General features: G+C 39.0%; 2 protein-coding genes across 3 annotated transcripts in view; one reads left to right on the forward strand and one right to left on the reverse strand.

Moving 5' to 3' along the window:
* The window catches only part of PRKG1 (protein kinase cGMP-dependent 1), a 1,184,543-nt gene that overhangs the window by 640,203 nt on the left and 529,779 nt on the right, over window positions 1–14,561 (forward strand). The window lies entirely within an intron of this gene.
* Window positions 8,732–12,454, reverse strand: CSTF2T (cleavage stimulation factor subunit 2 tau variant). Its single transcript, XM_014866736.3, has one exon. It carries the CDS (start codon window positions 12,212–12,214, stop codon window positions 10,370–10,372), a length of 1,845 nt encoding a protein of 614 aa, XP_014722222.2. The 5' UTR covers window positions 12,215–12,454; the 3' UTR covers window positions 8,732–10,369.

Genomic DNA, 14,561 nt, shown 5'->3' on the forward strand with positions numbered 1-14,561 from the left:
AGAAGCTTAGCAAGGCCTGTTTGTTCGCATTCTTCTCAGCATCCCTTTGGCTTCAGAGATAAAGATGCTCCTTTCCTCCAGGTACAGGAAGGGCACCTCTCACATGAGGCTTTTATGACCTGTTTCAGGGGATAAGGCAGGGGGAAGGTCACAGTGACCTTCTTGCTTTTGCTGTTTTCTCAAACTCTTCCAGCTTCAAATATTCAATAAGCCAAGGTGCCATATTTGGGGGTACCCTGTTCTGGACCCAATAAACAGCTATAAACCATGAAACCTATTACTACTTTTTCCAAAAGGGAAATAATTGAATGTAAGAATATATTTGAAAACCCTCACTTCCACCACTGCAACTTAACTCTTCCTATTTCAGGTCAGTTCTTAAATCACAAAAGAACTAATTTCTTTTACGGTTTAGAGACTGTCATCTGATTATATGCTTACATAAAATGGAAATGCTGAAATTGTAAAACGTTTTATTTTACTTATTTTATTTATAGTAAGTAGACTACAGGGAACAGACATTTCTCAAAAAAAAGTTGGACAAACAGACAATATGAAGATGAAACACTTGAAAAGCATGTGAAAAGATGCTGAACCATTAGCCATCAAGGAAATGCAAATCAAAACTACAAAGAGATACCACTTCACATACATTTGCATGGCTATAATCAAAAACAAATTAACAAGTGTTGACAAAGATGTGGAGAAACTAGAACCTCATTTGTTGCTGGTGGAATGTAAAATGCTGCAGTCGCTTTGAAAAACAGTCTGACAGTTCCGCATAGCAGAAATATTCATATTCAGCCAAAAAGTAGAAACAATACAGATATCTATCAGCTGGTAAATAGATAAATAAAATGTGGTATATGCATACAATGAAATACTATTTGGCAATAAAAAGGAATGAAATACTGATACATACTACAACACAGTGAATCCTGAAAACATTATGCTAAGTGAAAGAAGCTAGTCACAAAAGACCACACACTGTACAATTCCATTTATATGGACTCTCCAGAATATCTATAGAGACAGAAGGTAGATAAGTGGTCGTCTAAGTCTGAGTGGAGAGGAATGAGAGTGGAGAGTGAACACCGGGCTAATTTTTTGGGGTGATATGTTTAGAATATGTTCTAAACTTAGGTTGTGGTGATGGTGCACAACTCTGTGAATATACTAAAAACCATTGCATCGCATACATTAAATTTTATGATATGTAAACTATTTATTAATAAAAATTTAAAAAAATAGGTCACAGGATTGTTTAAATTAGATATTGACTAGAACTATCTAGAAGAAAATAGTTTTATAGATTTCTTATAGATCATCTATTGTTATTCCATATAAATATATTCCTATTCTAAGTTTTGTTTTTCACTTTTTCTCTCTATTCTACCAAAGCCCAGGTTTAGTACTTGGTTCTTAGGAGAAAAAATAAAAAAGATACGTAAGGACAAAAGATTGATTTTATAAATCTTTCACTGTTGCCTCAAAATCACCTCTTTATAGGCCTGCGGGGAACTTCCTCACTGAGGGAAAATGATGCCTGATGTTCTTTCACATTCAGTCCCCGGGAGAAAAACTATTCTACCATCACACCATCTCCTTCTTAAAGCAAAATGATGTAACAGGGAGAATAAGGACTTGGGAGTCAGACAAACTTAGGTTCAACGGTGCCTCTACCTCCTATAAGCTGTGTGACTCAGGCAAACTGGTTAACTTCTCTGATCTTATTTCTTCATGCTGCCTCCAGATTTTAGTGAAATTAGAGATCATGTATGTAAAGTGTCTGGCATTTAGTAGGTTCTTGACAGATGCTTTTTATATATTAACCATGACCCAACCTTCTGGAAGAGGGCACGGAACGTACAATTGACATCTGTGTTAGTTCTGCAGCACTTGAAATACCCTTGCTACCTCCTCTCTCCTTCAAAAACAAATATCTCCCCTACCCAAAATTTTGTATATGATATCTGAAATTCCACTATTATAGGTTCCTTCCATGAATTCAAAATATTTGATCACTGTGTAAATAAAAATGCCAATTGGAGTGAAAATATTTTAAACACTTGTATTTCATGTCTATATCAATGCAAGTGAATTTTTCTTCCTTTCTCTATCAAAACAAAACAAAAAAGCCTTTAGTGGCAGGGCAGGTAAGACCCAAAAGATACACTGGATGCCTGAAGATGAGCTGCAGAGGGCACTACTTGCTTGAGGTGGCAGCCAGGATCATGCATATGGAGCAGGTCTGTGGTTTGGGGGACCACAGTGAAAAAATAATTTAAGCCCCCTCCCCTCCTCTCTTTTCCCTTCCTCTCTCCCTTTGAAGAGTGAACTTGTGCTGAAACACCACTTTCTAACCCTGGTTATTTGCACGACTTCACTAAAGAGAAGTGTTAGCCCTGACAGGAGATCAGTTTCACAATCCTGCCTTGGCTGGCCCTGGCTGTGTCAGTGGCCAGCTCATCAGTGTTACCTCTCCTCGTGAATAATCCTGGGTGAAAGCGAGACTGGAAAGAGATGCAGAAAAGCCTCTTTTCTTCTCTCCCCAGGATAATCCATGTCTGATCCCTCAGGAGGGGCAGCTTGGGGCCGTTTTAAACCAAAGTTATTTTTGAGCAAGGCTCAAGTAGTTTGTGTGTCCCAGCAGAGGCTCTAACTAGGGGGAAAATTGCCAAAATATGTTTATTTGAAAACAATGACGACAAAATCTCCACCAACAAAAGATCCTATAAATCATCTCACTTCCAATTCACAAAACATTCTAATTAAGCAAACTTTGTTTCCCCTATCAGCGAACAAAGCCCCAAATTAGGACTAGAATACAAGTAGTCTGAACATCTGTGAGAACGGAGCGATTTCCGTGTTCGAAGGTCATCTCCACAGACTCACAATGAGGCTTTGATGGCATCTCTTGAAAGCCTTGATTTCAATTTAAATTGTTGTTTGCTAGAAATGTTTTGAGCTCAATCACTTAAATCCAATGTAAACTTTTCTATAAGGAAAAAAATCCTAGTTTGCTTAGTTTACAAATGTTGATTTGGTTAATTTGCACCCTTAATTATGATCAGGTTCAAAGACAAAGTTTAAAGGCACAGATGGCAGCATAGAGTTTTGATACCATTTCTAATAAATCTACTGAAAATAAATTGACAGAACAAACACTGAGCAGATACTTTTAACTGCTTTTGTTACATCGGTCCTTTCTTTTTGGCGCATGGGAATAATTAGATGAGGCTTGATAAATATTTAGCAGCAGAATTCTATTGAGGGCATATTCTTACCAAAATGTAAGCATGCTAATTATTCAAGAGTTCTTCTATTGTCTAGATGATAAACTGTGGGAGGGTTAGTTAGGAAATATTCCTGGGTCATAGAGAGAGATATTTACCAAAGGAAGTGTAGGACCCTAATGTGCAGTGAGCATTCTTGTCTGGATAGTATCTTACCAGGAAGACTATGAGATCTGCAGACTGGAGAACATTCAGGTTTTATGAGAGAATCTTTACAAAAGGTGGTATTCATCCCAGAGAGTCACTGCTGGTCACAGCTTGGCTGAAACAATTTTTGATGTGTGATGTTTCTGGTGATCACACGTAATAAATATAAATGTATCATTTCTAATCAATTTGACATGGCTTCCCCTCCACTCCTGAGAAAAAAGTCACACATATAAGACTAAATGCAAACTCAAGTGACTTCCCAAAATGATAGTAATTTCAACTACGATATCTTATGTTAAGATTCCCATTAAGCCTAATGTTCACTAAATTATCTGTGAAGGAACAGGATTTTTGTTTGCTTGTTTTTCAATATGGCTTCTAATAGAGGAGCTGTCTCCCTTACTTACCTCAGACTAGGTAGGCTTTTTGCCAGTTACTGAACATCTGTGCCAATGGAGGGGCAGCTATTTGGGTAAATTAAAAATCCCTTCTATTTGTCATAATGTTCATTGTCAAGGTGCTTTTTGTTTATTTTATTTCTCTTAAGATTAGTTTCAAGCAGTGCTTCTCAAACTTTTATCTGCATGTGAATCACCAGGGCATCTTATTGAAATGAAGATTCTGATTCATCAGGTCTGAGAAGGAACCTAAAACTCTGCATTTCTAACAGGCCTCCAGGCAATGTGATGCTGCTGGTCCAAGGACCACATTTTAATTAGCAAGAGTTTAAAGCATCTTCACTTTCCATGAGCATAGACATCATGGGGTGGGAAAGGAGGACTAGAATGGAGGCATGTTGGTATCTTTCCTGGGTAACCCCATAGAGATGGAAAGGAAACAACTATGGCAATACCGAACTTCAGATTAAATTTCCTCAAGGATTTTTTCCTCCATTACCTGAAAGATTTCTGTAAGAAAATGGAATCTTTTGACCTAATGTTTTGTCTATAAGTACCAGTTTCAAACTTCCTTTAAAGTAGAGCAGGGATTCAGACAGTTACAAAGTAATCAGTCCACAATTCTAAATTTTAAAGATTTTTTAAAGCACAGCTTTGATTATTTTGCCCCCACGAATTAACAACAATCCCTTTTTAGCCACTCACCTTTATTCAACAGTTTTTGTAGAAATAAACTTTTTTCACACTCATGTTAATAATCTATGTCTATCTCTATACATATTAGAAAAATGTGTACAATTGCTATAAGCTGGTTTACAAACACAATTGGCATGATGAAAATATAGTCAACATAGTTTTCATAGAAATAATCTTTTATTTCTGCAATCATATTCCATATAAACAGACATACTATATATCTATATCCTTATGTCTATACCTATATCCATATCTATATATTACACTGATAAGTAAAACTAGCAAAAATTTGAGAAGAAACTTAATTGACATGATAAATGTAACATGGGCATAATAAAGAGTAACTCCTTAATGGCAATCATCAAGTTTGCCTTGTATATCTCACCATGTGCTTTGCAAAAGGATTGGAGAGCATGGATTAATGTTTAAATGGTGCTCAGGTAAGAGCTATTATTAAAAAAGGAGCAAGACAAGGAGATGAGAGAGAATGGGGAGACCACGTTAAAGGAGGTGTTCAGGAGAAGCCTCTCTGAGGATGTGATATGTAAGTTGAAACCTGAGCAAAGAGAATCAACTAGCCATTTGAAGGCCTGGGGAAAGAGTCAGGTAAGAGCAAGGGAGACTGCCAGGTACAAAGCCCAGAGATGAAAACACGTTTGCTAATTCAAGGACTTGAAGCCAGGCCTGAAGTGGTTGTAGCAGTGAGGAAGGGGCCAACGTTGTAGGATGTGAGATTGATGGCAGAGGATCCAAATTACTTAGAGCTTTTCAGGACATGGTAAGGATTTGGGATTTTATTCTAAGAGCAATGTAAGCCATGAGCAGTTTTAAACAAGAGCATGACAGAATCTGATTAAGGTTTCCTGTTTTTTTTTTTTTTTTAAGTCAGTGTGGAAATTATATAGTGCATCATTTTTTTTAATTGATTAAGAACAAAGAAATCTGTATACCATATATATGTCCATTCTAAAGCTGTTAACTTTAATATTATTTATGTATATGACATATTTCTCATTTTATAAATATATGTTTGAGTTTAAAAAGATCTTGCTATTTTGGCTTAGTATTCATTAAAAACACAACAGATTTGTGAAAGAAATTTACTCATTGGATTAGCGTTCCAGGACATTCCTTTGCTTGGTTTACCTCATGAAAAACTGTAAGTAAAACATGCAGAACTAGCCTGGTTAAGTTCCCACGCTCTGTGTCAGGGGAAGGGCTGGGGTTTGCAGGTGCGGATCCTGGGAGTAGACCTAGCACTGCTTGTCTAGCCGTGCCGTAGCGGCATCTCACATAAAATAGAGGAAGACCGGCAACAGATGTTAGCTCGGGGCCAATCTTCCTCACACACACAAAAAAGCATCATACCTTTTTTTTGTTTTTGGTTGGTTGGTTGGTTGACTTTGCAGAAATACACTTGCTGAACCAGTTTTTCTACTTCACATTTGTCAAATTAGACACTAATAATTTCAATTTAATAGTAAAAGCAGGAGATGTAAACTTGAAGTATTACAAGGACTGGGAAGTAATTGTGTGAATCAAACCTGTATAAGACCATAGGGAGAGGCTGGGCCTGTGACCAAATCGGAGGCTATATGCTGTACCTAAATGCATTCAAATTCAACATTTTTGAGAACCTTGGGCTGGTCACACAAAGCAATCCTGCAGGCTCAATTGGCCCACCAACCACAAATTTGGGGTTCCTTGTCCAAAGATATTTAAAGCTTCTACAGGACAAAACTTTGATAAAATTGACACAGGGGTTGGAAGGTTGGTATGTGATTCTAGAGATTTCAACAATGTAATTCTCTGGGATAAACACAGAAGTAGATTCCTAAACAGGTCCAGGTTGCTTCATATCCACTCCAGGCAGCAAGAGGAGGTAATGAAAGGCAGTGAAAGGCTGACAGGTATGTCGAAGTGGCCCACAGACTTTTGTGGTAAAATTATTGAAGAATATTAGTAATGTAACACAGAATTCTGATTGAAACAGCTAATTAAAGAGACAAAATAATTTGAGGAAAACTACTGGTTTCACTTCTTGATGCACAAGAGATTATCCATTCTACTTTTGTGAGAGACAACAAATAGTCAAGCAGATAATTTTTTTTTAAATGACCAACCTCTGTGACACAAATGAGATTGATTTCAAATGTCTGCAGATTTATACATACTAAATCATACAAAATTGATTATGGTTGAGAATGTTGCATATTTTATTCTAACTCCTTGATAATTAGTTACCTACCTTTGGGACCTAAATCAACTCCTGGTTATGAAGCATTGTCATGAACCAGAACATCTTGTTTGTTTTTCTAGGTAAAAACTTTGGTATTTTTATGTATAGTATTTAATAAGTCCCAAGTTTGTTGTTTTTGACAATGCTAGCCCAATGTCACTTTTAATAAAATACATGCCCTTTACTGACATAAGCTTTATACTGTAGTAGAAAAATATCAAGAAAAAAACATGTTTGTTAACATCTCATGAGAAAGGTAATTTGTAATATGAGTATTTATGAAGCTGCATTTTCAACAAAGGGAGTAAACTTTTGTTTCAAGGTGCATAAAATCAAATGAAAATATTAAAAGATCTGATTCAGTTAAGATCTGAAATATACATATATATGAAATATATTAGCATTTTATATACTAATATCATATAATATTCATCCTATTAATATTTAATAATATGAACATTATCTTATTTTAAATATACCGATTTCCTTAAAATGAATTAGTCCTTGACTATAGAGCATTCTTGACAAGAGACTGATGAGAAAACCAAGCTCTAACCAGAAATCTGTCTAGAGGTTAGCTGAAGATACAAAGCAGTGAGAGGCTGACATATTCTTTTGTGAGAATGTGGGATGTAACTGATAATTCAGTTTCTCTGCCACAGTAGGTAGTTGCACATAATTATCCTTAGACCTCATCAGACCTAAGAGACAGGCCTGACACACCATAGGAAATCAGGTTCCGTGTGCTTAGTTAATGTCCCATCACAGCACGCAAAAGCAGGAAGCTTTGCAAGCTGTGATTATATTAAGGTTCTTTTTTCAATGCTTTTCTACCATTAGAATTCTGAAAAGCGTAGTTGAAAGTCATACATGATCTCATTTGGATTAACTTCCCTTCACCTGAGATTCACACTGGCTTCTATCTTATCAAACACTCCAAAATCAGAAGTCCTGGGATATCAGCACACAATTAACCAATAATATAAGAAGGGAAGGGCTAATGGGCAGGCACTGATTAAAGCTGATCATTTCATATTTCCAAGAGGAATAAGACCTAAAGAGGCATTTGCAAATCAGTGTTTCACCCCCCTATTTTCAACTATTGTTATTATGAATGAATTTGTGATTTCATCTGTAGTCTATCCATATTAGGGAAAATGCAGGATGCCAGGGTTTGTAACCAACAATTATGTACTAAAACACTAAGATTCTGACTGTTGCAGATATGTATTGCTTGTATTCTTCACTATCAAATGAAATAAGGTTCTATATTCTACATCAACACCTGGGACAGTCAGACAGTAAACTGAAAATGAGGAGACAACCTATTTTATTAAGTTTACCAGAGTAAAGGAAATTGCTTCTATTATGTATTTCTATTTTCTAATGCAAATAGTTGTTATAACTCATTTGTTCTCTGTGGAATCTAAATCCTTTGGGAGGAAATTTACATGCTTTTATAATGGGATTTTTTTTTCCCTTAAGACTGATAGAATGTTTTGTCCTCCCTTCTCACCTGTGACTATAGGGGATACAAGAATGAGTAAGACAGTCTTTGTTTAGAATTCCTGATCTATTAAAAGTTGGAGTGGGTAGAGGGTCAAAGTGAAATAGTGCACTGCAATATACAAGTGCTGTCAGTAATAAAGATACCTGTACGGGGTTCCTGGGATACAGATAAGAGTTCTTTGTGGGGAACACACAGACAAAGAAGGCTAATATCTGAGTATCCACCAAGATACCTACCATAGAATAACACGTCTTTATAGTTATTTCAATTGTGGAATTATGCAGATAATGGATCTAAGAAAGGGATTTCCATCCACTCCTGCAAATTCTATAGTTTTGCTTTTTCCACTTAGAAGAAAAAAGTATTCAGGCCCCATGGAGCTCTTAAGAATAGACATCTAACTTTTGAATAATGCATTCATTAAAAATAAACATCAGATATTAAAGTCAGCCTTAATTGTACATTCTTTTTATTTAGTCTGCATTAAACAATGCAGAGATTTTACTACAACAAAGAGCATAACATTTAATAGTTTTCAGTTAGAGCCCTTCAGTGAAAGCTTTGGGATAAAACAATTATAATTTCAAAGTAATCAAGCCAACTCTGTGAATTACTAGAACCAGAGCTATCACACATAAAAGAGAGTAAAGGAGAGGCATCCCCTCCAATATAGGGGAAGCATATAGAAAACATGGGAAAGTTAACAATATGAACAACAGTAAAAACAGGTAGCAGGAGACAACAGCGTAGGGATAAAAACTTTGTAAAAAGTGAGTAAATTACCCATTTAAGATGTAAAAACTTTGCAAGGGGAAAATAACTCAATTTCCAAGTCTCAGCTCCCTCTTTATACTAAATGATATTTTTTCCTCTTAACTAGATACTGGTTTTTCTTCTCCAGAGTGAGATCACCTGGTTATTTGTTTACGGTTCCATTAATTACTACTTGGTCTATAATACAAATTTTTGTGTGTCTACATCCTCAAGGCTTAAAAATAAATTAGGTAGTAGCTCTAAAGAAATGTTATAAGCCGGACCTTCATTTTTAAATATGTCTCATGGGTATGTATATTAGGACTCGATAGCTTTATTACTTGTAAAAAGTAAAGTGAGTAATAACCAACTGAGCAGGGAATTAAGGCTCCAAGAATCTCTCGACCTATCTGGGCCTCAATGATTCTGCTAAGATGGTGATAGGTAGATTTTTAAATAAGAGAATGAAAAGGCATGTTAAATGTTGCTGAGATAAAGAGTTTTACCTCCTAATTCAGGATGACCAGATGGATACCATCTGTATGGAAGCTAGCTACCAGGAAACAGAGCTTTACTGCATGCAGCTTTCCACTATTTAGGAAAAGCCCAATGCCTGAATACTGCTGGTCCCTGAAAGGTGGGCTAAATGAAAGAAACAATGTCACACCAGATGCATGCCTTGACTTTTCAGATAGCATAGCTTTAGAAAAAAACAATTCCTACACCACAAGCTGAGACTTATCCTGTTAGCTCTAACGCTTCAAAATTATTCCAAAACACTAAAACAATGCTTAAACTAATACAGCATTCTATTGCCCTCAAATAGGATTTTGTATTTTAAATGGCTTACCAAAAAATATATCGTATAATTCTGAGGTAAACTTCTTTATTTTCTTATACAACCAAAAGTCTTAAACTATTACTACATTACCATTGTAACAGGTCATCTTTTAGTCTTTATGTGCAGTTTTCACATCGTTTCACTCGATATTTAAAAAGGTGTAGTTAACATATTGTAGACATTTTTAATATTGCTGCATCTTCTTTGTAATCTTATTTGGTACAATATCATGTTGAAAGTTATTTTTGTATATCTACAATGAATTAAAGTGAACACACCCACTCCCTCCTCCCCCTCCCCCCTCCCCCCACCCCAATTAAAAGGAAATTAGAAAAAAGAAAAAGAGCAAGAAGAAATGAGATTAGGTTCTGGGAAGAGAGAAAGTCAAATCATTCAAGTTTGGAGATACAGAAGCCAGATTTTTACATTCATTCTTCATTACAGAAAAACTTTCTGGGACTACTGCCAAATATTTCCCCAAACCTTTCAAGAAGCTCCAGTAGACTTCTGGATTTGTTCCTTTAAAATCAGGATGCTCTGCCTTTGCTCAGGAGGCAGCATGGCAATCTGATCTGCAGTCAGTTGAAGAACCTGCATGATCAAAGCTGCCTTTTCTTGATCCTGGGGAGTTACTTGGCTCTGCCCAGGACTAAAACTGCTAGGCTGGCCTCCACCTTGCTTACCTGCCCCCTGCATGCCCGTTCCTTGTATGCCGGCCCCCTGCATGCCCACTCCTTGTATGCCTGCTCCCTGCATGCCCGCTCCCTGCATGCCCGATCCCTGTATGCCTGCTCCCTGCATGCCTGCTCCTTGTATGCCTGCCCCCTGCATGCCAGCTCCAGGATTTCCCACCCCTGAAATGCTTGGGACCTGTCTGGGTCCCTGAGGACCACCTGCCCCCATATTAATGGGACCAGGACCCTGGATTCCACCAGTCATAGGGCCTCTCGAACTGGGGCCAGGGCCCCTTATCTCCATTCCTCTTGCATCCATGCCTCTTGCTTCCATCCCTCTGGCTTCCAATGCACAGGTCTCCATTCCTCTTCTCTCCATTACTCGTGTCTCTAAGACCTCAGTTTCCATGGCTCGAGTCTCCATCCCTCGAGAATCTCTACTACCTCTACCATCCAAAGGTAGACCCCTTTGATCCATCATGGGTCCTCTGGGCTCTCCAATTAGCAGTCTGGGATCTGCTAATGGCCCTCCCCTCATCTCATGTGAGGAAGGGCCACGGTTGTCATGACCAGAGGCATGGTGCATAGGGGGACCCTGATGAGGTGGGCCAAGATAGCCTCTGGGCTCTACTTCTCCAGTGACTGAGAGCAAAGTCCCTCCACGTGGGTCATTTGGTGCATCTCCTAACAGTCCTCGAGGAGGCAGGCCACCAGCAGTCATGGGTCCACGAGGCATAGGAGCTCTAGGATCCGACATCTGCACCTGTCCCCGCTCTAAAGGCACAGGACCAACCCCTGGCATTCCAACTTGGGGCTGCATTGCTCCACCAGGAGTTAAGGAACCAGGACCAGGTCCGGGAACCCCAGTTGGTATTGGCCCTGGGGCTGGAATTCCACCCTGGATAGGGGTCTGCATCAGAGGAGGGATGTCTTTCACAGGTCTTCTAGCCAAATGCTGAGGCTGAGGGGCTGGAGGATTCTGCTGGTTCAGTAGAACATTAGGTCCTGGGCAGATCCCAGGGCCAGGGCCAGAGACAGGCTGAGATTTGCCTGGGATGAGCGGTGTGACATGTATCTTGCGATGCAGAATTTTCAAAGCAATCTCTGGATCCATGATCCTCATCACTACTTGCGCCTGTAACAGGGCGTAAGCCAGTTGGGGGTTTTGAAGTAACATGTTTCGAGCTTCCTGGTGACTGTTTTGGACACACAGCTTCATCTGCTTCATCAGCTCAAACATTTGCTCCGGGGGGAGACTAGCAACTGCCCTGGTAATTGATTCTGGGGCATCTTCCGGATCGATGGGGTCCCCGTAGGGGGAGTCAATGATGGGCGCTGCAGGCCCTAGGCTCTTCAACTCCTCCTTGTTCTTTTCACTGGCAGCATTGTCCACCCGAAGCGCTCTCCCGCTGAACTCCCGCCCATTAAGGTTCCGCATGGCACTAAGCGCGGTCTCCTGGTCTTGATACTCGCAGAAGCCATACCCCTTGGGTTTTCCCGTCTCTCGATCGTATACCAGCCGGAAACTGACAACAGAACCAACCTCGGAGAAAATGTCCTTTAACTGCTCCTCAGTGGCCTCATACGGAATGTTCCCCACGAACACGGAACGCAGTGATCGATCCATGGCTGGGTCTCTCACCGCCAAACTCGACATGATTCCGGTTGTGCAGACACAACGGAGAGCCGAGTCTTCCCAGAGTCGTCCTCTGGCGACCCACGCTTCCGCTGAGCAACGGAAGAAGCTTTTAAAATCCGGGCAGAAACCTCTCTAGTGGGCGTGAATGGTTCCGCTTAAACGCAAAATCTGCGCCTCAGTGTTCCACTAACTTAATGAGTTAATGCTTTCTGCCCTTCAGCCTTTGTGATGCTGTCAGGTCCTCCTTACCGAGGCGTCGGATTCCTTTCTGTCTCTTAATCAGCAGATTTTTCATGGCGCACCACCACTCACTCCAGTAAAAACTTTGCGCGCGTTGACCACAGTAAAGATGGCCACATAGACTTCACCATGGTAACCAGGAGAGGCCGCCTCCCTTGACGTCAAGAGCGGTTGTGCTTCCGTTTGCCCGCGGGAAACCGCCAACTGAAGGCTCATTAAGGCGGTGTGTTCTAGTTCCGATACAAGTGCTTTCCTGTAGCAGTTTCTCTTTATCTGGAAGCTGTATTTAAAATCATACTCCAGAGTATGAAGGAGAAGTGTAGTCGTTTCAAAGCAGATTTGGGATTTGCCCCTCAAAATAGAAAAGTAATAGCGCCGTTTTAGAAAACATTTTTGTAAAGTAACTGCCCAGAAATACAAGCCGCACAAGGGTGCCGGCTCCATCCCCGCCCCCATCTTGTTGCTTCGGATAACGGGATAACGGCTGTTTGTTTGAAGGCGGGTCCTTCCAAGTTTTTCTCCGCGCACCCAGGCTGCAGTCGAGCTATTCATAATATTACTTTACCCCCTTAATTATATTAACCAGTACTAATGGTTAGTAGTAAGTATTATTTAATGGCTGCAGAGCGTGAATTATGTTTAACTATTCTTATACTGTAGGCATCTAGATTGGTTCTGCTTATTATAAACTGATGTAATGATTTCACACCTCTACTGTGAAGGAAAAAACAAACTGTAGTTGTTTCTATTCTGCTAGTTTTGCCGGCAGGCAGAAGTTGAAACGTGTGGAGCGAGGAGTTTTTTCCCCCATTTAACAGACCATAGAACTGGAGTTTGGGGAGACCTAGGTTATTTGCTAAGCAGCCAGGAAATGGCAAAGCCAGAATTCTTACACAGGTTGGTCTGTCATAGCTTCAGAGTTGGGCTGCCCCATATGGTAGCCACTAGCCGCTTGTAGCTGTTGGGTACTTGAAATGTGGCTAGTGTGATTAAGAAATTGAACTTTTAATTTTATTTCATTTTTATTTTAATCTAAATATGAAAACTGATGTTCAGTTAGGCTAATGGAAACCTTTTTAGTATGTTTGGAACAACTTGGGTATGAAATCTACTTTTGCAATGATAAATTTTTTTTAATCGAAATAAAAATCAAGTATTTACAGTTAAAAGTTAGCATTCTAATTGCGATGTGCGGTATGTGTAAAATGCATGCAAGATTTTCAAGACTAAGTAGAAAATGTAAAAATATCCCCTTAATTTTATATTGTTTACTTGAAGAAATAGTTTTAATTTTTTTATTTAGACAAAATATATTTTAGCATTAATAGCATTCATTTCATTTTACTTCTAAAATGTAGTTACTTAGAAACATTAAAATTACATATATGAATTGCATTGTATGTTTATGGACTACACTGTTCCAGAGTCTAAGTCTGAAGCTTTAAGCAGAGAATCGTTTTATTCTGCATAAGCCTTTTGAGGGGATTATTAAACTTCAGGTTTCATTGAGAGATTGTGTTATGTATCTTGGGTGTCATAGTCCAATGAATAGATCTGAAATGATGGGTTTAGCTACAATTTAGACAACACATCCATTTACATTCACGTGTTTTAATAGTTCTTTAAAACAGTCTTGGACATAGCTATTTATGCAAGATACATGATAATTTATATCTGCAAGTAATAAAGTGTACTTATATCACCTAATAAAATCTTCCTGCTATGTGAAAGAAACAGAATAGCCACTTACTAGTAATGGTTTTTCCCTCCTGATTCTTTTATTGGAGATGGGCCAGGGGTGGAGAGAAGTTGAGGATGGTATCATTTTGGAAAATTAGAAACAAATCCATTTGTCTCCTTTCCATACCAATCTCTTTACAGAGAGAAGCCATGACTTTTGTACACACATTCTGTCAAGGATGACTTAGGCATCGATGATGTGTGTAATCGTGTATGTATTAAGTGTAGTAATCAAGAGGGTAATAATAGGCTGTTAGAATAAGTTGTGAAGTTTGTAAAAGGTTGGACGGCTTATCTGACAGCGAGAGCTTCTTTGCTGCTGCTGATACTATCTAGACAAGTGGGCCTCACACTTTAGCACGCATCACAACCACCTGGAGCCATG

The sequence above is a fragment of the Equus asinus genome, chromosome 2 (genome assembly GCF_041296235.1).
Source record: "Equus asinus isolate D_3611 breed Donkey chromosome 2, EquAss-T2T_v2, whole genome shotgun sequence".
Taxonomy (NCBI): Eukaryota; Metazoa; Chordata; class Mammalia; order Perissodactyla; family Equidae; genus Equus; species Equus asinus.